At 30.3% G+C, this 25,641-nt stretch overlaps 2 protein-coding genes across 3 annotated transcripts in view; both read left to right on the top strand.

Moving 5' to 3' along the window:
• Positions 1-13,701, top strand: part of LOC129906300 (slowpoke-binding protein-like) — a 57,519-nt gene extending 43,818 nt beyond the window's left edge. The window contains exons 5-11 of the mRNA XM_055982000.1: positions 983-1,190; positions 1,260-1,496; positions 1,627-1,808; positions 9,139-9,340; positions 12,614-12,739; positions 12,849-12,991; positions 13,577-13,701. Of these exons, the coding sequence (XP_055837975.1) occupies positions 983-1,190; positions 1,260-1,496; positions 1,627-1,808; positions 9,139-9,340; positions 12,614-12,739; positions 12,849-12,991; positions 13,577-13,616 (1,138 nt within the window). The 3' untranslated portion in view covers positions 13,617-13,701. The remainder of the gene's footprint in view (positions 1-982; positions 1,191-1,259; positions 1,497-1,626; positions 1,809-9,138; positions 9,341-12,613; positions 12,740-12,848; positions 12,992-13,576) is intronic.
• LOC129906299 (uncharacterized) lies at positions 13,667-20,458 on the top strand. Of its 2 annotated transcripts, none has more exons than XM_055981999.1 (2): positions 13,667-13,795; positions 17,955-20,458. In XM_055981999.1, exon 2 carries the CDS (start codon positions 17,959-17,961, stop codon positions 20,194-20,196), a length of 2,238 nt encoding a protein of 745 aa, XP_055837974.1. In that variant the 5' UTR covers positions 13,667-13,795; positions 17,955-17,958; the 3' UTR covers positions 20,197-20,458. The 2 variants fall into 2 exon arrangements, with proteins under 2 accessions (XP_055837974.1, XP_055837973.1); XM_055981998.1 differs by having other exon boundaries at positions 13,678-13,795; positions 17,952-20,458.
• Positions 20,459-25,641: the final 5,183 nt, after the last annotated feature.

The following is a 25,641-nucleotide window of genomic DNA, read 5'->3' as shown; positions in this document are numbered from 1 at the left end:
TTTCTAATACAGCGATCCATATATAAATGTGGAATAGCTTACTGAATTATATTTTCCCTCTAACCTCTTAATTACAAAGGTACTTAAAACTAAAAAAAAAAACACAAATCTTGAATTTTTTAATGGTCATAAAATGGTCATTTTAATAAGGATTATTAACTTTGAATATTGAAAACTCATTGCAGTCGGTAAAACGGCGTTGTTTGCAAAACAAAATACATTTTGTATAGTTTTAAAAACGAGTTAACTAAAAAGGCCCTCCTTCATAGCATATAATAAATTTAGTTTACTTCATTTCTTGTCATTGGCATCTGACTTTGATTAATTGATTTGCAATTTATTAAAGCTCATAACCCTCACATTATAACAATTGAACACACCTGCTGCTGTAAAATCGACCATACCTTAATTATACAAAAATTACAACAACAACAAAAAAAATACAAACCAATAATTTATTACTATAAAGCTTAGGTTAAGTTCCATTTGGTCATGGTTTATTTTAAAATTATACACCAAAGGAGGGTTTTTACTTAAAAAATACTAACTGCCATTAATTCCTGCAAGAGGATTAACGATGGTCATAATTTTTGTAACAACCAACCAATTAAATTTATTCCATTTATTAGTATGACGTCAAATCATAATTTAAAAGGGGGCAGTTTAAGGTTGGAGTTGAAATTAAAAAACTATTAAAGGATAATGGTTTTTTAAAACCAACTGGAAAACTGTATACAAATTGCATTAAAATAGGTATTGAATGTTTGGACAAATCTATTCTATATATCTTTCTAATTCTCTTTCACTTTATCAAATATGTAATTGTTGATGTATATAAAACATGAATATAAAACCGTACATATACATTCATATATGTACTTTCTTTTTCACCTTTAAGGATCTTTGCAATAAGCCCACTAAAAAGGATTCAATCTCCATTAAAACTCATTTTTTTTTTTTCTTTTTAAATATTTAATTACAGACCAAATTTAAAGTACCAATACTCAGCGCTAGATGGCGGTACTGGTGTCACTGACCGTAGTCCTCGCGAACGAGCCTCCCGTGATCGTGCCCTTAACGCTTGCAAGGAATGGGTGCAAAACTCAAATGGGCGTTACGAAGTTATCGCCCATCTTGACGAGATTGGTTCTCGTCACTCGAAGAACTGGTTTCTAATCAATGATTCTTCGGTAAGTAACCATCACCATCACCATCAAACCCAAGGACATTTTTCTTATTTGTTAAATTTTATTGTATAGGTCCGCACTGACCGCCTTATGACCTTACTTCCATTACCTCCAGACTGTGTTGCCTTAGATGAACTGCCACCATGTGAAAGTCCAAAGGGAATACTTATGGAATTGCTCGGTTCCCTCCATCATCCGTATATCTATCCTGTTCTAGATTTAGGTTTTTTACGTACCAGTTCAATTAATTATGCTTGCCTGGTAACACCATTTAATTCACGTGGCAGCCTCAAGGATCTTATTTATAAAGTAAGTCAAGTGCATAAGAAAATAAACACACACACACATAAAAAGATTTTTATTATTATATATTTTCTATATGAGAGAGTGCGAGTAAGCTTGTGTGAATAATTAAATTATTATTATAATCCTTTTGAAGGCCCAGTGGAATGAGCCATGGAATCGCAAGTATACAAGAAAGCCAAACGGTTTGCCAGCAACTCAAGTGCAAAGATTGGGTCGTCAGATACTTGAAGCTTTGCTTTTTCTAAAAGAACGAGGCTTCCCATTGCACGGTCATTTGCATAGTGGAAACGTTATTTTGCAGAATGGTGCCGCAAGGTGAGTTTATTTTTAAAAAAATATAAAAAAAAAAACATTGTTTGTGTTTATAAGAAACAAAAACAGAAAAAAATGCATATTGTTTTTTTTTTTTCTTATTTTAAGTTTTTTTGGGAGGGTTGTAAACTTTGATGCACATCAGGGTGAAAATTTGAATATTATTTTTTTCTATTTTTATTTTTCTTTTAGTGAATAACAAAAACAGATATTCTTAAAGGAATTTTATTTTTAAGTTCCTTGGAGTGTTATATAGTTTGGAATTGTTTTGCTTTTTTTATTTTATTCGATGGATTATATTATTGTGTAGAAGAGAAAGTTTTTATTCACTATATCCTATGAGTTGGAAGATAAATTGGATTTTTTAGGGCAATGGACCGTGAATATGGGATTTTGTATTCTATGGCTAAATTTTATAGTTTGGGTGTTAAGGATGCGATTTAAGCAGCTATTTTTTAAAATACTCATGGAGTAAAAAATATTCATTGAAAATGAGACTTTAAGAATGAGAATTTTACAAAATAAAAAGTAAGCCTTAATGGAGTAAAAAAGTCTTCATTGAAGATACGACTTTATGAATGAGAACTTTTTGAAGTAAAAATTATGTCCCAATGGAGTAAAAAATCTTCATTGAAGATGGGACTTTATGAATCAGAACTTTTTGAAGGAAATACTATGTTTAAATGGAGTAAAAAGTCTTCATTCAAGATGGGACTTTATGAATGAGAACTTTTTGATGTAAAAATTATGTCCAAATGGAGTAAAAAGTCTTCATTGAAGATGCGACTTTATGAATGAGAACTTTTTAAAGGCAAAATTATGTCTAAATGGATTAAAAGTCTTCATTGAAGATGCGTCTTTATGAATGAGAACTTTTTCAAGTAAAAATTATGTCCAAATGTAGTAAAAAATCTTCATTGAAGATTCGACTTTATGAATGAGAACTTTTTGAAGAAAAAACTATGTCTAAATGGAGTAAGAAGTCTTCATTGAAGATGCGTCTTTATCAATGAGAACTTTTTCAAGTAAAAATTATATCCAAATGGAGAAAAAAATCTTCATTGAAGATGCGACTTTATGAATGAGAAATTTTTCAAGTAAAAATTATATCCAAATGGAGAAAAAAATCTTCATTGAAGATGCGACTTTATGAATGAGAAATTTTTCAAGTAAAAATTATATCCAAATGGAGAAAAAAATCTTCATTGAAGATGCGACTTTATGAATGAGAAATTTTTGAAGGAAAAATTATGTCTAAATGGATTAAAAGTCTTCATTGAAGATGCGACTTTATGAATGAGAACTTTTTCAAGTAAAAATTATGTCCAAATGTAGTAAAAAATCTTCATTGAAGATGCGACTTTATGAGTGAGAACTTTTTGAAGGAAAAATTATGTCTAAATGGAGTAAAAAGTCTTCATTGAAGATGCGTGTTTATGAATTAGAACTTTTTGAAGTAAAAATTATATCCAAATGTAGTAAAAATCTTCATTGAAGATGCGTCTTTATGAACGAGAACTTTTTGAAGTAAAAATTATGTCCAAATGGAGTAAAAAGTCTTCATTGAAGATTCGACTTTATAAATGAGAACTTTTTGAAGTAAAAATTATGTCCAAATGTAGTACAAAATCTTTATTGAAGATGCGACTTTATGAGTGAGAACTTTTTGAAGGAAAAATTATGTCTAAATGGAGTAAAAAAGTCTTCATTGATGATGCGATTTTTGAAGAGATTTTTGAAGGAAATACTATGTTTAAATGGAGAAAAAAGTCTTCATTCAAGATGCGACTTTATGAATGAGAACTTTTTGAAATAAAAATTATGTCTAAATGGAGTAAAAAAGTCTTCATTGATGATGCGTCTCTATGAATGAGAACTTTTTGATGTAAAAATTATGTCCAAATGGAGTAAAAAGTCTTCATTGAAGATGCGACTTTATGAATGAGAACTTTTTGAAGGAAAAATTATGTCTAAATGGAGTAAAAAAGTCTTCATTGATGATGCGATTTTTGAAGAGATTTTTGAAGGAAATACTATGTTTAAATGGAGTAAAAAGTCTTCATTCAAGATGCGACTTTATGAATGAGAACTTTTTGAAATAAAAATTATGTCTAAATGGAGTAAAAAAGTCTTCATTGATGATGCGTCTTTATGAATGAGAACTTTTTGATGTAAAAATTATGTCCAAATGGAGTAAAAAATCTTCATTGAAGATGGGACTTTATGAATGAGAACTTTTTGAAGGAAATACTATGTTTAAATGGAGTAAAAAGTCTTCATTCAAGATGCGACTTTATGAATTTGAACTTTTTGAAGTAAAAATTATGTCCAAATGTAGTACAAAATCTTCATTGAAGATGCGACTTTATGAGTGAGAACTTTTTGAAGGGAAAATTATGTCTAAATGGAGTAAAAAGTCTTCATTGAAGATGCGTGTTTATGAATGAGAACTTTTTGAAGTAAAAATTATGTTCAAATGGAGTAAAATATCTTCATTGAAGATACGACTTTATGAATGAGAACTTTTTGAAGTAAAAATTATGTCCAAATGGAGTAAAAAATCTTCATTGAAGATTCGACTTCATGAATGAGAACTTTTTGAAGTAAAAATTATGTCCAAATGTAGTAAAAAATCTTCATTGAAGATGCGAATTTATGAGTGAAAACTTTTTGAAGTAAAAATTATGTCCAAATGTAGTAAAAAGTCTTTTTTGAAGATTCGACTTTATGAATGAGAACTTTTTGAAGTAAAAATTAAGTTCAAATGGAGTAAAATATCTTCATTGAAAATGCAACTTTATGAATGAGAACTTTTTAAAGGAAAAATTATGTCTAAATGGAATAAAAAGTCTTCATTCAAGATGCGTCTTTATGAATTAGAACTTTTTGAAGTAAAAATTATGTCCAAATGGAGTAAAAAATCTTCATTGAAGATTCGACTTTATGAATGAGAACTTTTTAAAGTAAAAATTTTGTCCAAATGGAGTAAAAAATCTTCATTGAAGATGCGTCTTTATGAATGAGAACTTTTTGATGTAAAAATTATGTCCAAATGGAGTAAAAAAGTCTTCATTGAAGATTCGACTTTATGAATGAGAACTTTTTGAAGGAAAAACTATGTCTAAATGGAGTAAAAAGTCTTCATTAAAGATGAGACTTTATGAATGAGAACTTTACGAACTTTAATTTAGCCCTCATGGAGTAAAGAGTTTTCATTCAAAATCAGACTTTATGATGAGAACCTTATGAGATAAAAAGTATTCCTTTATGGAGTAAAAAGTTTGGGAAGTAAAAGTATGCCCTAATGGATTAAAAAGTCTTCATTGATGATGAGACTTTTTGAATGAGAACTTTACGAAGTAAAAAGTATGCCCTAATGGAGTAAAAAGTCTTCATTGAAGATGAAAATTTTTGAATTAGAACTTTGCGAAGTAAAAAGTATGCCCTAATGGAGTAAAAAGTCTTTATTAAAGATGATAAAATTCACACCCAGACCTTTAACTAATAATTTAACACGACATAATTATGGTCAAATAAATCCCATGTGTAAACGGAAAAGCAAAAGTTTCAAAAACATGCATGTTCCTTTTTTCTATTTTTTTTAGCTTTACATTCGCGTGACTGCTTTGTGACAAGAATAGATTTGAATTTATTTAACCTTTTAAAGTCGTTTCAAATAAATTCAGACTAAATTTAACTCTCCAATTTAAGGTTACAATTAAAAAAAATCAAAATTTTAAATTATAAATTTTAAAAATGTACACTTTTGTTATTGCAGATCCTTATTCGTCATTTGATAGGTTTCTCAAGGGAAAAATAATACCATTTCCATACAACTTCATCTCTACGACTATTCCTCGAATAAATTTATTTTTCTATTTTCAAAAAAAAAAAACTTTTTAGGAAAACCTATTTCAAAGACCTAGTTGAATGAATGTGCATGGGTAACTATCTAGTTTTTTTTTTTTTGTGTTCTATCGCCTCTGCACATTTTAGTCTTTGCAATTTTTATATATTGATGGAATTTCTATATAACAAAAGAATTGAGTGCAGTTCTTTTATTTTTATTTTTTTTTTTGTGTGTGCAGTGTGCACATTAAGCACGCACAAAATGGGAAAAGTTTTTCTCCCATGACAATGCTGATGGAATGCAGATGTACTTTTACTCGTATTCCTACCTACAAGCTACGAACAGAATGTAGGACAGGTTGTTGTGTGTAATAAAAAATATAGATTAAGTTTCCCTGAAGAATTTTAAGCAACTTGTTGTTTTTATTCTTTTATCATTGAAAGAGAATTTTTAAAAAAAGCCTTTTGGTTGTTTGTTTTTCAATAAGGTAGGGAATTTTAATTTAAAACAAAAATAAAAATCTGAAATATTGATCTGTTATTTTTTACTTATCCTTACAGTGTTATCATATAGGAAATAAAAATTAAATACAAGCTTCATGTGGCATTAATATTCTCCTTAATGAATATCCTTCTTATTTTACATGACTATATGACTTTTTACATTAAATGTTATAAATTATGTGCAGTAGCTTTAGCTTTATAACCAACATGCTTTTTGTCAGGATTTGCATTTTGCCTTAGGGTGCTGCAGGATAAACCATGGTTTTAAACTATCACGCCAAAGGTGCTAAGCGTGCCTCATAATTTAAGCTGTTGTTTATAATTTTTTTTCTTGGCGGTTACTTTTCTTCTTTAAAATTCTGAAAGTTTAAATTTGAATAAACTACAAAATTGGTCCCCCATGGCGAATACGTACTTTTCACGTTTTTCACATTTTTTTTAAAAATGTATTCCCTAAAGTAAAACGAATATGAGAATAAACTTCTAGTAATATGAAATTAGACGAAAATTGGACATTTTTGACATGATTTTTTTTTTTTTTTGCTTTTATAGTAGGTACCTTGAAGTCTAAGATATAAAAAATAATATGAATTACTTGCTTTCTTGTGCCTCTTCCTTAAATTGATGTTTTCAAACCATAAATTTGTAAAGGCTTAGTGAGGAATGACCAAAACCCATAATCACAAAAAGGAAATTCCAAAAATCCAAATGGTGTGAAGACAAAATCTCCAAATAAAAATCCCAAAATGATCGCCCGTATGTATAAAAAATAGTTAATTCCAGCAATATGAAATAAATAAGTATAAACCAGGTTTGATATGTACGAAATGTGGATAAAAAAGTTCATATTTTACAATTTTTCAAGTAAAAGCATTTACTATTTTTATAATTTTTCATCATCCGATGTTGCAAAAGTTGTTTACCAAGCAATGTATTTTTTTGTTCAAATTTCCCCCTGCAAATTTTTTTCAAGTGTTCTATATAAATTCGGTAGTGATTTAATGCGATTGAGATATTTTTTTTTTTTTTGATAGATTATGTCACCCTTTTTAAATACAAATTCAAAATAATCAATCATTTTAAGGCCTCTTCTCATTAGCCATCTTAGCCTTTTTTGAAGTAATTTCAATTTATATTGTCGGAGAGTGAAGGGGTCTGGGCAGCAAGTATATTCAGCTTTAGAAATTAAAAATGTCATGTCTTTGGTCTGAATCTTTAAAATGACAAAATATAGACGTCAACAAAAGTTTTTAAAATCAGTTTTTACATGTTTCAACTTTGTTGCTCTGTAACTATTTTGGTATTCAGTTAAAAGAGTTGGACCTAAAAAACAGCCTTTCAAGTAGAGTTCTTCGAACCAGAACTTAGTCTGTACATTTTTATTTTACTCCATATTGTTTTCTCATTGAATCATTTTTACTTCTGTTACTTTTCATGCCTACAAATTTCTCGTGACCTTATACATTTTTGACTCTAATGCCTTTGTTTCTTTTTGCAAAAAAATTAAAGCTAAACTGCATTTCGAGTAACATTTGCTTTTAATTGGGTTTTAACTTTGACATTAAAAATCTTTGAGTTAAAGTGTAAAAGGATCAGCCCCTTGAAAGGTTAAAAACAGTTTCAGCAGAATTTATGCTTAAGAAAACTATTCCATAATCCTTACAATGGTTTCATAGCTCCCTCTACAGTCATTATTTTTCACTAAAAACATCCCAACTATTTAACTCAAAGCAAAAACATGTTCCACAGAAAACAAAAAAAACAACCTTAAAGCTAATTAATTTATTGATAACTCTACTTACACCAACATCAACAACAACTGACCACACATGAAAATCCCTTTAACCTTCAACAAATTATGTACCCCAGTTGGCTTATTTAAAATGAAACTCAAAAACATTAACCAAAATTAAGTTCCTCTTAAACAAAAAAAAAAAAAACAAAACAAAAAACATCAGTTCTAGTCCCTAAAAGGCGATAGTCATAGTCAAAAAATAAAAAAAAAAAACTTTAATTTCCATCTCCACTATGCTTTGCTGCTTAACTAAGTTCATACCTTTTGCATGAGTGTGGTGTTTTATTCACTCACTGCTGTGCAACCAACCGCAATAGCTTTTACTAATTTATATGCTAATGGATTTATAATTACCCGGCTCTAGTCCACTTCCACTTACACTTCCTATGCGAACGTCGAACCCATGTTTGTGCCATTACAGATGATGCCTATGCCTAGGCCAGTTTTCATCATTCAGGAAACAAGGACATACTCCATACCTCTATGCCTTTAACTATTTATATATGCTGCGTTTGTTGGTCGGTCGTTCGTTCTAGTCGTTTGACGTCTCTCTTCTCTTTCACCCCCTCTCTCTCTCTCTCTCTCTCTATTTCCTTCTATTAAGTTGTGCGAAAATATAAATTCAGCTTATACAACATACATACCAAACGATCAAAGGAAGCGGAAGTATGCAGTTGTGTGGTATAAAAATAGTTCTTCAATATGGCTATAGGATAGAGTGCAGCACGCGAAAATGTATTCCAGAAACTAAAAAATCTCCTTTTTTTAGCTTCTCGTTTACACGAACCAATGGCAAATCTATGATGCCTGCAAGAATCTAAGGATCACAAAAGTATTTAAGGACAATAAAAAAATAAAAATAGAGAGCGAAAAAAAATGTGCTATGGCATGGCAAGTCTGTGTGTGGTAAACCATATTGGAATTTGTCAAAGGATGTGTGTGGGAAAATAATGTTGTATTCTGTTCTTCACTTTAAAGACTATACGTGTTTAAAGGCCTTTGATGTTGCTTCAATCGGGTTTCCTTCCTTCCTTCCTCATGTTGTTGTGTTTTTTTATTTTTTTGTTTTGTTTTCAGTTTTTTTTTTTTTTTTATTCTTTTTGGGAAACCTTTTCTTTGAACACAGTTCCGTTTTTTTTATGGATTCTTTATATATATATATTTTTTTTTATTTATTTATTACAGACTCTCTGGCCTAGAGAATGGCCTTTTAGGGTTAAGTTCCCGCATCAATGCGATTATGTGGTCACGTTCAACCACAGACATCGAGAATGTAGATATCATTTGTTTCGGCCATTTACTTTATGAGATGTGCACTGGCCAAGAGATGACCACACCAAAACCGTCCATGAGAGTTCTTGAAATGGATCTAGAGCAATATCCACAGGTAAGTTTATATTTATAAAAAAAAATATCAATTTAACTATCAGTATATAGCTTATGGGACGATTTTTTTTATGTTGAAGTTATTGATGCATTCAGAAATATTCAATATAAGGCTTCTTGTTTTGAACATTTCATTCTTATCCATACAAAAATGCTGACTGGTTGGAAAACTACTCGAAGAATCTTTCTCAATTCGAAGAGTTTTCCTTGGACTTTATCAATGTCCTTGTCCATGTTTTCATTCTAAGACCGGGATAGAAAAGAAAACATTTTTTTTTTCAATACAAATATAAAGTATAAATACAATTTTGAACTTGTTTTGAAGACCGGGATAATTAGGGGGTTTCTAGATTCTTTGAGAGAAGCCTTAAATGTCTTCCCTTTGAATATACAGATAGAATGTATATAAGAAAACCGAATAGAGGAAGACCACACAAATCAATCAAGAATAACTGGTGTCCTATCTTCTTCACTTAAGCTCTTAAGGTCCAAGCCTCTGCACCAGGCGCTGGAGAGATAGCTTTACTGGTATATTGACTTCTCTGACCAAAGTAGCAGAGGTTCCTTTATTTTGCCCAGGGGACACGAATTTTCTGAATTTCATCTACAACTTTGAAAGATGCTATCTTTCTTGGGGAGGACTTGGGTTTTTCATTTAGATTGTACACTGTACAATCTAAATGAAAAACCCAAGTACAATGTACAGCTTGTAGAATAGAAGTGATTTTTCCATATCCTCAAAATCATTTGTGACTAGACAACGAAGTTATCTTTTTCGTCTTTGAAGGTTTTCATACAAGGTTTGTTACCTACCATAAGATGTGCTTTTTGCCATCTAATAAAACTTCCGATCCTGATTCATACTGTAGAATTCCTCTATTTTCTCGGCCGCTTCTTTCTCGTGTTCTATTAAGAAGCTGATTCCTCTGTTGTTTTTTGCTTGTAGAGCTCGCTGGTAGATCTGGTCCTTTTCTGCAGAGCTATTTTACAAGCTTTCTGTTTGATATAATGTTGCTGTCGGCATTCATAACACCGGTGCACAAAAAAAAATAGGACCAGACCTATCTTTTTATATGGTTTTGGACCCGCTAAATCCGAATTTCAAGTCCGTTTGGACCGTTCACGCTCCTGTTATGAGCAAAAAATGAGTCAAAAAAGTCATAAAAATTCAAACAAAATGCAGTCACAGCTCAAAACTGGAGGGTGATCGGGCCAAACGGACTTAAAATTCGGATTTAGCGGGTCTAAAAACATATACATATGCATATGCTGTACGCTCTGAACCGCACGACATGAGCTAATTTCTCAGAATAAAATGTAAACAACATGGATGCAAGGTTGATCAAAAAATTAAATTAATTTTCACTTAATAAAAATGTGGCAAACGAATTGTGAATTGAATAAAAACAGTTTTTAAAATATTTTTGTGTAAATTCAACGTATTTGTTTACAAAAAATATGGAAAACAAAAATGTAAATTGTGACAGAAGGCTATGCGCGAGTATGTTCATTATGGCTACTCCCCATGTTTTCAAAAACAGGACGAAGCAGTTCGTTGGATATTGACATAAAGTACAGGTAAATTTGTCATCAAAACCAGAAATAAAATGAATCATTGGCTTTTTTAGACCAGATGCAGATTTTACTGTCTCTTCGAAAAAACACCCTTTCAACAAAATTTTTTTTATAAAAACTCTTTATTCTTGCTTTCTATTCCAAATTAATGTTTTTACCAAATTCACTAGGGTGACCCATCATTTTTGTTTTCACTCAAAAAAACACCCTTTTAACCATGATATTTTTATAGACACTTTAGATTCTTGTTTCTTATCTTAAAAGTAGCATCATTGCTAAATTTCAATAGGCTTCCACTAATACTCTAGTATTACACACTTTTTCAAACATACCCATATTTTCTTTACATCTAAAAAAAACACCCTTTCACATAAAAAAAAATGTATAGACTTACATTATTCGTAATTTCCATTGGAAAGAGAACATATTTAATGAATTTCGTAAGGGTACCATTTATACCATTGATTTTATCGGACTTATTGCGGATTTTTACCTATTTCCCAAAAAAACACCCTTTAACCTAAAATATTTGTATAGACTTTTTAGGTTCTTGGTTTCTGTTATAAATGAAACATTTTTACTAAACTTTATTAGTGTAACAATTTTTTCCTAGTTTTTGTGGTACTAATTCCGAATTTCATCATTTCTTAAAAAAAAAACACCCTTTCACTCAAGATAATTTTCTACACTTTTTAGAGTCTTAATTCTTATACCAACCAAAACATTTACACAAAGTTTTAAAAATTAATCAAATTTAAGTCAGCTGTTATGATACCTTCCTCACACACAACTTAACCCATCAAAAAAACACCCTTTCAACAAAAATAATTTTAAGAACTTTATGAATCCTTTTTCCCTGCTTTATCTAAAACCTTCATCCCGAATTTCATCAGTGTAGCATGTTTTCCCATGGGTTTCGGTTATATTTTACCTGTTGAAGTAAAAAAACAAGCACCCTTGTTTTCAATCGGCTATAACTTTTAATAGAGCAATCGTATTGACTTTATTTTTATGTCATTAGAATCAGCATCAAGAAATACCTTGAAAACATGTGTCATATGATGATATTCGACAAACAATTTTTTTCAGTATATTTTTGACCTTTTTGACAAAAAAAAATGTTGTAAGGCTAGCAAACTTCTGGTTTCCACTTACGTTTATTGCTTCTTCTTAGTTTTCCTGTTTATTTTACTGTAAATACATAATGTGAATCATAAAAATCAAAACATTAAATTGTATGAAAATTCGATTTTAAAAGCTACTAACTCTTGCTGATGTTGATTGTTGGTAGTGTAGATCGGTTGTTTAGATTGCAGTCTCTCTGTTTGACGGATTAATACGTTTAAATGTACACTCTGGTTGCGTGGATTAGGTATCCCTGAAATGGGTCGACGAGTGGTTAGATTTGGTAGTGCGCTTTTAGTCGGGGAATTTTGTATCATCAGAACTTGGAGTGTAATATTTCGTTACAATTAAGGGATCTAACATTTCGTTCTTATTTTATCTGCAGAGTTCGTCAATAGTCAATCCGTCCGTATCTGAGGAACTAGGCACTCAAGGTCACCCATTCATGGGTACCTTGGGAAAATTATTAACATTCAGAATTATTTAACATTCAGAAATCTAAAAGGGTTCCGTTTTTTCTTCTTTTTTTTATTGTATAAACCAATAGCTGAGCTTCATTTCTTTATAATTTCAGATTTTGGAAATTCTGGGATTAATCTTTGATCCACCAGGAGGCCAATGTCCTTCAGTGGAGGAACTTGTGCTGTGCGATCTTTTCCGTAATATTGATTTGCGTGAACTTAGAGGTCCATGCTTTAGTGTAAGTATCAAAAACATAGAAAAATACTAACAACAAATTAATTACACTATAACAAGAAAACTCATTAAAAACTATACTATATAAATTGCTTGTTACTCCTTCTTTCCAGACAATCAAACCAAGTCTAAGTAGATCAACCCTTAATTTGCTGCTTGCCGTAAAAAAGCGACAAACTGCATCCTTAGGCAGCTCATTTAGCGAAACAAGCTCCCCATGCACACCGCCATCGACACCCCGCGACCGAAGGGTTGGGTAAGTGTTTTACGCTTTTTTGTATATTTTTTTTTCGGTTTTTTTGTTTTATTTTGTTTCCTTTTCACCCACACCAACCATATTTCGTCCTTTTCTTCACACCTCCTATTATGTCCCTCTGTTCATTATGTTCACACGAAAATTACCTTAAAAATTAAAAAAAAAAAAAACTATATACCTTACATAGAACAAAAGGGTAGCATTTTACATCCTAGTTCTCTCTCTATCTACTTTATAATTATTATAATCGTATATACCTATATTTTGTATATGTTTTTTTCATATATTTCGTGTTCGTGTTTTCCATGTGGACTGATTATGCGACTGATACATGTGTGACAAACCGCACATCAGTGTGTCGCTCAAAAGTTCTTTCATATTAGATTTTTTTTTTGTTTATGTCGTTCATATAAAAAAATCCCTGCATGCAAAACAAATTTATATATAAAAATCCTTTATAATCCTTTTTACAACAAAAAAATTAAATTTGTTTCTTGTGAATAATAAAATTTACATTTTTGTTTATTATTGTAATTTGTGTCAAAATTATACTTTGAAACAAACAATCAAAAAAAAAAATAACAGTTTTCCGCCTGCACCCTATGAAGTGTTTCGTTTGATTTAATTACCCATCCTTCCACCAAAAAAAAATTAAATTAAATAAACAAAAAAATAAAAAAAAAAAGAATAAATTAAAACCTAACTAAGCCAATAAAAAAGATTTAACTGGATTGTGTTGAATGTACCACTCTACTACTACTACTACCACTACACAGAGAATGACAGATAATGACACACGTAGGGGTAAGTTTATCAAAAAAAAAAAAAAAGAGCAACCTGTATCTACTCTACAACTCAATCTCACATGTAAATAGTTACAAAATAAAAACAAAAAAAAATAAATTAATTAAATAACAAAAAAAGAGACATGAACTTTGTAATGGTAGTATGTACTTTTGTATATTTTTTTTTTTTTTTGTGTAAATTTGTATAAGTATCTACGCCTACTCAAACAAAAATGAGGGTGCAAAAAATTATTTTCTGCAACTAATTTTTTTTTTTTGGATTATGCCATTTGCCATTATGTATACCAACATTTTGGGCTAAGTAAAATAAAAAAGCTTATTTGTCAAGGAACGGCTGATTTTAGCTGTTAAGTTGTTATGGCTATCTGGCTGACACATAAAATTTACACGTAATTAAAGAGTTGGTTTTTCTTTTTTTTTTTCTGTTGGCCTAAACACTCACGTTATTATTAGACTTATTTTTATATTTTGGTAGATGTAGCTTCAAAATGCTAAGAAAGTAATTTTTTTTTTTTGGTTTGATATTTTTATTGGTGTCTTATTTTATGTTTATTGTTAGGTGATTTGTTAAAGGCTAAAAAAAAGTTCAGGCGAAAAACTAAAACACGTAGGCAGTTAGACTGTAATGTCATTTTATAGGTATACACAATAACTTTTAAAAGGTTGTGAAAAATTAGCAATAAATAAGGTTCTCACGTGTGTATTAAAAATATAACTTGCATTCAAAACATGTGCGCTCTCAAGAAATTATAGAAATTATAACTCTAGAAAATAAATAATGCAATATATAATATATAATATGCCTAAGAAAAGCGAAATATATTAGAGTTCTTTATAGATACATACTTGCGAACTTTGTCATGATTCTGCAAATAAACGTGCAGGTTGTGAGAAAGTTTTGTAATTTAAAAACCAGAGACCTAGAGTTCTTAGTTGCTTCAAAATATGGATCTTTCTAGAATCAAATGAAAAACAGCTCTCGTTTGATTTTTTGTTTAGATTTTTTCTAAACTGTGAAAACTGTTTTACGGTACATTTTTTTGTAACTTAATTTACAATATGTAAATGTGTCCAATAATTTAAAATTAATACTTTATTACGAAAAGTTTTAAAAATAAAGACAAATACCTACAGTAGTTTTTTTTTTTAGTTAATATTTATTTTCACAAAATTCTAAGTCTTCTTAAATGTCTTCTTTTTTTATTATTATTTTATATGAATAAAGTTTTAACATTCTAGGCAACTTGTGATTATCAAAATTAAATCAACTTATTTCCAAAACGTAACAGCTCCAATAATAAAATGTTACTCATACGTCACAGTGACCTAATTTGAAAATTGATTTTTTTAAATAAGACTTTTGGAAGTTCTCTTTAAATTGTGGTTCCAATTCGAATAAACGCTTTTTGCAAGCAATATTTCAATGTATCCTATCCATATCTACTCTGCAAAAAAAAAATATACTTTTAAAACAAATGTTTAAAAAATGTTAGTACTTATTATTTCACTCAGAGAAAAAATAGTTTAAATGGGGATATTTATTTTAAATAGTCAATTATTGACTATGTAAATTTTCACAAATTAATTATTTTAATAGTTTAAATTGACTATTTATTAGTTATTTTGGAGAATACCAGTACTTCTATTGATTATTAAAATAGTCACAAATAACGATTTTTAACTATTTCAAATAGTTATCCCGATATTAACTATTTTTTTCTATTTTTTTATTAATAATGCGTCTGTATAAATATCTTTTGTCTTATTTTGAGAACGTTGTTACTTTGTACTTGTTTGTTATTTCATACTTTTTCCAAAACATTTTAACAGATTTTGACGAAAGTATTTCAAAAGAGAATAATACGAACTAAAAATTCCTTACACAGAATCTTTGTAGGTACTCGTTTTATTGGGAAATATAAGAAAATCTCTAAAATTATGTTTGATTTATCTTTTCTGCATTTTGTTTGACTTATTCTTGAAATTGTGAACGTAGATAAAAATACTAGTGTTCATGCTAGTTAATACTAATTATCTTGAAAAAGACATAATTTTGTGTTTAAAATGTATTTAAAGTACGAATTGTTTTGTGTTCTTTTGTTTCTAAAATAATCAAGCTAACAATAATTCTGCTTGTATAAAAATGAACATGCTCTAAGACTACATAAAGTGCACGACTGGGTCGCACGTAATTGTTCTTATGACAGAAATTGCTTAGAATATTAAATGCCTAAAGCCTTTAAAATAAAAATTCATAAAAGAATACAAAATAAGTTTTAAAAATTCATTAAGAAGGAAGTAAACTTTATAATTAAAATGGCATCTGTATGCACATCTTTAAAGTCTTGAAACAATAAAAATTATTTGCATAGTGAAAGTTACATGAGGTAAAAAATGTGGCGTTTCCAAATATGGATGTTGGACAGCTCATTTTCTTCTAAGCGAATATTCCAATTTGAAAAAAAAAATTGTATACAAAATTCATCAAATTCAAACTCATAGTTTGGATTTTTATATAAATTTTTCAATTTTTGAAAATCCAATGTAAAGAACTGGTTGAAGAATTTTTTGGAAACTGGTTTAAGATAAATTTTAAAGATATTTCAAAAATAGCTTAACAGCTCAAAAAATATTTTTGTTTTAACCAATAAAAATTATTTAAAAAAAAGAATAATTATTAGTTTTTTTCTTAAAATCTCGACAAGATATGACGTGGCGTACGTTTCTATCATTTTCTTTCATAATAAGAAGTCAATTATATAAGCTAATAGAAAAAAAATGGTACCCATACACCACAGTGACCCACATATATGCAGAATTTGTCTTTATATGTAAAAGCTTCGGTGAATAAGGTAAGATATAGTAACGAAACTAAAAAAAAAAATTAAACGGATTTAAATACTGAAGACAAAGGAAAATTTAATGAAGTAAATTTTAAATACATTTTAAAAGAGCTACTAAACAAAAAGCTGTGAAATGCTAAAAGTTTTATCTGCTCAGTAGAAATTATTTTTTAAATGTCAAGTATTTTTAATTAAAAAATGAAAGTCGGCATAATTTCAATATTTTCAAATCAACCAGCACTTTTATATTATATTACTCGAAAACAAAAATTTTACAGGAAACCTAAAATAAACCGTTTTGAACTAAGACAAAGTAACCTTTTTAGTTTTTTTTTTAAACTAAAATCAATTTTTCAGCGTGAAATAAGCAATATCTCAAAGACTTCTATATTATTAAAAGATACAAAACTATTTCAAGTTCAAATTTGTGTCATTATAAATCATTTTTAACAACAACAACTTATTTCTCTTAAGTTTTATCTTAACATCAATTCTCTTGAATTAAACGTGATAAACTGCGTTTATTTTTTCAAATTTGAAAATAACAATAACTAGGCACATTAGTAAATTAAGCATCGATTTAAAAAAAAAAAAAAACTTTATGCTACCATAAATTGCAATAAAGCTTAGTTTTGAATGAAATAAAAACCTATCTGCACCTTATTAATAAAAATTGATTGAATATATAATTTTCATTTTACTTACCGGCACTCAAACTATATTTTGCACAACTCAGCAGCATCAACAACTTTGTATACAAACCTAATTTAAAAATATTATCTTCCATCCAAGAATTCCTAGTATCTCCCAACTCCCATCACTCCTTTATACTTCCACTTTGTTTGTAGTTTGTTTTTATACTCATCATTATCTAACCAGAAAAAGCATGCTCTATCCTCTGGAATGTTGTGTGGAACTCAGCATGAACCACAGTTGTTAGTTACTTGTGGTTGCATACATACTGTTTTTATAAGTACTCCCCGTAGAGCACCCATATCTACAGCTCCACACACACACAAAGTATAATGTATCCAGTTGACTAGGCACACCTCAATGTATAATGTATTATTTTTATAACCTAATTAGAAAAGCAACAACAACAACAACACTTTTTTGCTAATTTAATTAAAAATAGGCCCAAAAACATTCCTCTAAAAAGTCTAAACTTGTATTGTAACACTATAACACACTATATCTACATATCCTTGTCATGGTTGATAACAAAATCTAATAGCAATCTCTTTTCTCTCTCTCTCTCTGTTTTTATCTTCCTTTTTTTGCATAACAAATATGGATCACACATGCATCCAGCAGGACAATGGATTCATTTGATATATCAAGCGACTCTGAGGAAGGCCTGTTGGACGAGATTGTGGTTACGGGCAATAACCACAGTTGTTATAAGCATCCCTTTAATCTACATCATCACAACCATCGCCACCAACAGCAGCAGCACCATCACCACCCACAACAGCACCAGCATCATCAGCATGAGCATCAGCATTCCCAATACGATCCACTCACTTTCCCACCACATTTTTGTGAACATAACCTAAACTCGGATGACAATAGCAGCTCAATCAATGAAACATCCTCCGCCTCCACCACCACTGCCACCGGGGCATGTATCAATGAAGAACCAGCACAATGTAACCCTAGTGCAGACGGAAGTAGTTCAAGTGAGGCCTCCACAGCAACCACATCTCGTGGTGGAAGCGGCGGTGGTACCGTTGGTGGTGGTGGTGGTGGTATAGGGGCAGGAGACAATTGTTATGATGATGCAGTCGAGCTATCGACATCAGGTCAAGTAACTCTTGGCACTGCCACTACCTCATTCAATCATCAGCTTACCGCTGACATGTGCAGCTATAAGAATTCAAAAAGTCGTCGCTTAGAGTACTCGTTAAAGTGCTTAAAATACGGTCGCAGCAATCCTTCGCAAGATTCAGCCTTTGGGTCACTGACCGATGGTGACTTATCCATCGGTTCGTCAAGTTTTCGTTTGAGCAGTTTCCAATCCATTACATCACCAATTGATGAAGGGGTTGAGGATATCATTATAGCCACCACAACAGCTGGAAGTGAAACTTGCCTGGAACTAGCAACGGTCTCGACAAATGGACAATCTAACGATTCGGCTATTTCGACACCTTGTCGAGAAGGTTCACCGAATTTCCTTGCCATCGATGAGAATTCCTTTACTACCACTTCGGGAAGTAACAATCATAATCGTCCACAACAATTTCCTGTCACTCTCTCGCCTAAAATTCAAATTACCACCTCAGCGTCCACGTCCAATCTTCAATTTGACCCGCCGAAAATTCTGGTCAATGACCAGAATTCTATATACACCACCTCCCCGTCGAAACGCTCCGGCACCATTGAGGTTTTCTCACAAAAATACAGGGTATGCTCCTTTGAGGATATGTCACCGAATCGCAAACAGTCAAAACATCATTTGAAAAATGCCAATCGTTTGGCTTTTCGGTCGTTGGAAGAGGAGCAGCGCATCGATAGCGCTTTCATTCCGATACAAAATCGTACAAATTCCGAAAACAGGGTAAACATTAACAACAGTGAGAAATATAAGAAACTTACGCATTCATCGTTTAGTCGAATTAGTAAAACCACTAGCAGTGTGACGGTAGCCGTTGAACCACCGCCAAATCAAACAAATGCTGGTTCCCAGCAAAGGGACAGTAGACACACGCTCTGGCGGGATAGTAAGTTCTATCGGAAGAATCGCATAGCAAAGTCTAATGATTCACTATTGGAATCGCCTAATCATTCTCCGTCGCCATGCCGCCTTTCCCCATCTTCACTAAGAGACAATCACTACGAAGCTTCTTCGCCTCTTTCGTCGTCTTCGTCATCATCGTTTACCCGTCATGGGCTAAATCGGGGTAGTTCGGTGAATGAAATCTCCAACAATTGTAGTGGGGGATCGTCATCACACCGACGATATTGTAGCTCGAAAAGTGAAGACCTGGGTGATCTGGGTATGCCTACAACTATCGACAGTCGTAAGTCACACTCCGAACGTCATCTTTTCGGACTGTCAAAACTTCGGCAAACCGCAATTACTAATACAGTTGGTAATGGAGGCAATGGTATTGGCGGAGAATGTTTCTCTGAAGACGAAACTTTTAACCATCAAGATGACAATAAATCTTTGAAAAGCCTGAGTACATGTTCCATAAATCGTGTCACATTAACAACAACAACAACGACAACAAGGACCAAAAAGAAGACCACCTCAATGGCTGTTCTACCTTCAGGGCCAACAATAACGTGTAATGTTAGAAATTCGGTCTTTAAGAGTTTAGATCATGCACTCAACTACATCGATTCGAATGGAGATGATGATGATGTTTCGAGCTCTACCGAAGAATCACCGAGACGTCATTATAGTGACATTGCAAGGATATTTGGGTCGACGACTACGAGGGCTTCAGATGATCCGCATAGTAGTAGTTGTAGTGAGGAGAAGACTCCGCTGCTGGACAGCGTTGAAATGTCACCGATAAGTCCAACCGAGCCGGATCTCAATATGTGATATACGCAATTTAGTTAAAATGGTCATTTTTTTTCAATTTTTAAGGGCAAGTAATTTTATGGTTTCGTTAAAAATATTTTATGATTTTGATGAATATTTTTTCTTCTTTTTGTACTTAAATATTAATCATATTTATAATTAAGAAATAATAATTGTAGTAAGAAAATATACCGTTACGTAAGAGAGGAAGTTAGAAATTTCAAATGGTTAAGTATGGAGTAGGTTGAGAAGAATTTGAGATGTTAAGAAATAACATGTACAATGTACATACTTCATACAGTACATATTACAAATACTAACTGATAGTCCGATTCAAAACTGTTCGTTCAATCTTCGTCAAAACTATTCAATCATATGTTTTTAGTTTTTTGTGTATTTTCCGATACATACATCTATCTAACTTAAGGAAAGACCAAAACTGTCCTCCCAAACGAAAGAACATCAAATGTCAAGAGTTTTCGTTAAGTTTGAATAAAATTTTGCAGACCCTGACCAAGTTCTCGTTCACTGCAGCATACAGCATACATAAATGTTTTAAATCGAAAATTTCTACAGTAAAAAACTTAACGAAATTAGGAAGAATTATTTTTTTTTCTGTAAAATTGACTAGAAAAAACGAAAAGAAAATTCTTCGTGATGATAAAAAAATGCAGCTTCGAATGTGCACGAAAACTTGACGAGAGATGAAACTACTCTTTATGTGTTCAATATGTGAACTTCATGTGTTCTCTCGGTTGCGCACATGTCTCTTGGACCTTCTTCAAAGTTGACAACTATAAAGAGCTAATGTCAAACAAACAGAATAACGATTATTGATTTTCAGTTCTTTTAGATCGGTAACCACCTCAATGGAAGTCGAAGACTAATTAGTAGATCAAATACAATTTACATCTACACGTTCGTTTCTTAACCAGAAGATGTCAATGTGCTGTTTGTATTTCTTGTACTAGATTTTCATTTTCATCACCATCACTGATTTCTATAAAACACTGGATAGTGGATTCATTATAAAAAATGTTAACTCCAATTGAAGCACTGCTATAATCAGTTCATCTATCTTTTTCCTTTGACAAAAGTGAGATAGAATTGTGCGCTGGTGCATTATTCAGTACAACATCTTTTGCGTCATTTGTTTATGGCATTAGAAGATTATTTTTAGACGTATGTACAATCTATCTCTATCTTTCCTATGTATAGAGCGAGATAGAACTGTGCACAGGTACAACCTAATGTCAGCTTCAATTGGAGCAACAAAATTGATAGGTATAATTTTTTGGGAATCCACTATCCAGAGTCTTATAGAAATCAGTGTCTACCATCCAGGGTTCGGACTTTACTTCGATCGATAAAATCTACTTCCGTACTTCTCTTTTTCAGGATCTACTTCTATTTCTTGATTGAAAAATATTTTTCAAATAATAAATTTAGAGAAATGGATTTAACTTCAATTTTCAATCTGGTCGAGGCATTGAGAAATAAAGCTCAACTGAACTCCCAAAAGATGAATGGATGTCAATTATTCTTCGAATTCAAGATATAAACAAAGTTTATCAAAGTAATGTTGACTGATTTTGAAGAATTCCTGATCAAAAATTTGTTAGATTATGCTGAATTAACCGTTTTATCCCAAAGTACCGTTACAACCACTAGATGAGAAAGGTTTTTTTGGAAAAGATCATAATAAGAAAAGTAAAGAAAAATAATTTGTTTAGAATAGATTTTTGTAAATAAATGTTCTGAAAGTTAAATTTTGAAATCTACTTCCGAAATTTTGGATCTACTTCACATTTTTTCAAATTTGCTTCGAAATTTTGAAACTGAAGTCCGAACCCTGCTACCATCTGTTATTATTATTATGTTATCCCCGTTTCTTTGGAGGTAAAAACATAAAATATATTAACTCTATTTATCATAGTAAGTTTCTCCGGAGCTCTTCTTGTCTTTTTCGTTTTAAGGCCATCCATTTTTGAAGTGGTGTGAAAACGTGTATAAGAAGCACTCAAATTTGTACTTATCGATTATACATTTAATGGCGCAATTAGTGAGATATTGTGGAAATTAAAAAAGCGCTATTCGAGTTTTCCCTACAAATACCAAAATAGACGACAGAAGCATAAGCCTCGTTCTAAGAATTAACTACTAATGATGACAATAGTACTAGATTTTCTTTTTCATCTATTTATTAGTACTCTACCATATCCAAAGAAAAGATATGTAATAAAATAAACTCATGTCAGTATTCAAACTAAAATTCAAATCAAAAATTAAAGACCAAGTATAATGATTAGAGCAATGATAAACGTATACTCATACAGGAATCGGGTTAAACATATTGAAAAAAGAAGAAATATTTCTGTTTTCGGCAGTAACCAAACAGACCTATCGTGTTATCGTTGACGAAATGATGATAAACAGAAGATAAGGTATGCTCCATAGATTTTTGACAGCTCGCTTTGACGTCATCGCCATCTTACTCAGAATTAAGGTCTATGTACATTGGCTCGAAAAGTGAAAAGGAACAAAAGTGAACATTTTCAAACGTACTCGCTTGTCAAACTCGGAGATGGCGATTGCGTCATAAATTTTTCAAAATGGCGATTTGGTTTTTACTATAAGCATATTGTTTTCTTTTTATCATGGACGAAATAAATGCTTTCAATTAGGTGGACAGGAACGAAGACACTGGAGTACAACAATTATTTTGATACTGTGAACATTCGCGGTGAATTAGCAGTTGATAAGTAGAAACCACGAACTTTGGAACTAAACATTTAGTCAATATAATAATCTGAACGTTGGAAAGAGATTTTTCTCGACTTACTTTCCAATTAACTTTCTAATAAAGTTGCTAAATTGGAACAATTTATTTTGACATTTAACCACTCAGAGACCCGAAGATTGATTAACTTTTGAGTCCCTAGTTCAAAAACTTGCCCAGTGATGGGATCTGTAATTTTCACGTCCGAAATTTTCGAGTCCGAAGGGCTTAACAGAGATGAACATTTCTTTGCCGTTATTCAATAAGATCTCAAGTCAAAAAATGTATGACTTAATTTTTCATAACTCTTTAGGGCGTTTTCAATTTCTAGCAAAAATAGAAAAAAATATAGGTTAGAGATGCTAGATTTAAATCCAAAAAACTTAAATTTTGATTGATGAAGGTTACCATACAAAAAGAGTAACGGCCATATTATTCACTAGTTTAAAAAATACATATTGATGTAAACAATGTCAAATGTCAAAAATAAATCCAATTCCATAATATTCACTACATAAATCCAAACTTAAATCCAATTTCGTTAAATCCAAACAAATTTGAACTGCTCTCTGGAGGTCTGTTTATTTTTAAAAATCCAGATGTAAAATTCATTTTCACAGTGTTCAGTTGTTTTGTCAAGTATTTTGTAAAGGAAAAATTAAGATAAATGCAAATTATACAAAATTTATTGAATATTCACATAATTTTTTTGAAGACCCAATTTTTCAATAGTTTTTTTTTATATTGACATTTATTCTTCTGATAGTCTAACTGACGATTGAAAAATCAGGGCTAATATGAATATGAACAAAAAAAAAAAAAAATCCTTGGATTTATTAAATTCTAATTTAATGGATTGGATTTAAAATTAACTTTAATCCAAACTAAATCCAGAGTGAATAATATGGCCGTAAATGTTGAAAACTTTAAATGAATAGGTAAGACTCACATGGTTCTCAATTCTTCACTTCCTACGCTTAGCTAAATCTTTTTCTTATAATTCGAAAAAAAAAAACATCAAATAAAATTATAAAACTTCTCAATGGTCCATTACTAATACAATTATTATAAAAAAAAAAAAATACTAGTATTATATTATAATTCTAGCAATGATATTTGCGCTTTAATCACACCTCCATCCTTATGATAAAATTTAGGTAAATAATGTTAATTAAGGCTCACACTTATACGTTATAGAAAACAATAAAAAAAAAATAAATAAAAACATGAAAAGGGCAATTTTAGAAAAATATTCAAATTACACTAGCTAATTTTATTACAAACATTAAAATTGTAAATACAACAAAAAAAATATATAAAACTTATACTAAAAAAAATAAAACAAAAAAATAATGAGCTTTACTTTTCTTAAATTTATAAATAATATCTTCTGTTGTATTGTTAAAAATAAAATTGAATAGGTATGCATTAAAGACTTCCATTCCATGAGCATGAGCAACAAACAACAACAAAAAATATTTAATTATGTATACAAATAAATATAAATCTTATATAGTGCTTTGTTTCAATTTTCACTTCACCCTCAGTATGAAATTTAGATTATTGTCTATTATTATCTTGTATTAACAATTTTCTATTTTTTATGAAAAAATCTTATTTAATATTTATAAATTACTAAATAACTTGAATTCATAAACCGAACAGCAATATATCAATTTCTAAAAAAAAATAAATCATCAAGAAAAAAAAAAGAATAAAAAAAAAAACAACAATAAACAATTTTAGTGTCTATAGCAAATAATACAAAAAATGTAAAATATTAGAATTCTTTTCGAAATATTTAACAAAAACTAATAACAAAAAAAAAAAACACTTTAAAATTTAAGTTTAGCAATTAAATAGAATAACTAACGCAACACACACACTCCTACTTTCAAGACATTATTGCAAATCGAATAGAATAAATATTAAAAAAAAAATAAATAAAATATAGAAACGAGATCCATTAATCAGACTTAACAAAAATAAATAAATTAAATAAAAATTCTCTTTATAAAAAATAGTAAAAACACAAATTTCAAAAAGTGACATATTCAATTCAATAATATAAAAATAAAAACAAAAGTTAATCTTGAAACGCAAAAAAAAAATATAATAGAATCATTTTATTTACACAGTACGAGTAATTATAAACAATCAGACAGTTAGTGAAAAATTTTGTCTTAATTTTAGAATAATGTTATTCAACACAGTAATTTAATAAAAACCTACCTATTATTATGTAAGAAATTAAAAAAAAAAAAAAACATTTAGTTTTTCCCAAAAAAAAAAATATGTTTAAATTTTTGTTAAGTTTAAAAAATAAAAACAAATATTTAGTTGAACAAAAAAAATGTATGAAATTTATTTGAATTTATTATGTATGTACAAAATGTTGTATAAATCTAAATTAACAATAAAAACATCGGTGATATTATTTAAAAAGGCTAATTGGTTTTACTCATTTAACTTCAAATAGTGAGTAATAACAATGATTATGTTAAAGATTCGGTACCTTGTGTTGGGTCATTGGTTTTGATCGAATTCTGCTATTCTGCTATTCTTCCGGACTAAAACTAATCTATCTTTAAATTTATCTTTCACGAACTTAAGTTTTTCCTACAACCATAGAAGACCATAGATAACCCATGATAGAATCCATAGCATCCGAAACGAAGACGGATTCA

This window comes from Episyrphus balteatus, chromosome 1 (assembly GCF_945859705.1).
Source record: "Episyrphus balteatus chromosome 1, idEpiBalt1.1, whole genome shotgun sequence".
NCBI classification, from domain to species: Eukaryota; Metazoa; Arthropoda; class Insecta; order Diptera; family Syrphidae; genus Episyrphus; species Episyrphus balteatus.
The sequence above is the reverse complement of the archived record's forward strand: the minus strand, read 5'-3'. Positions and strand labels throughout refer to the sequence as shown.

Coding starts and splice junctions, on each gene's coding strand:
- LOC129906299 (XM_055981999.1), top strand. CDS start 17,959: ATGGATTCATTTGATATATCAAGCGACTCTGAGGAAGGCCTGTTGGAC.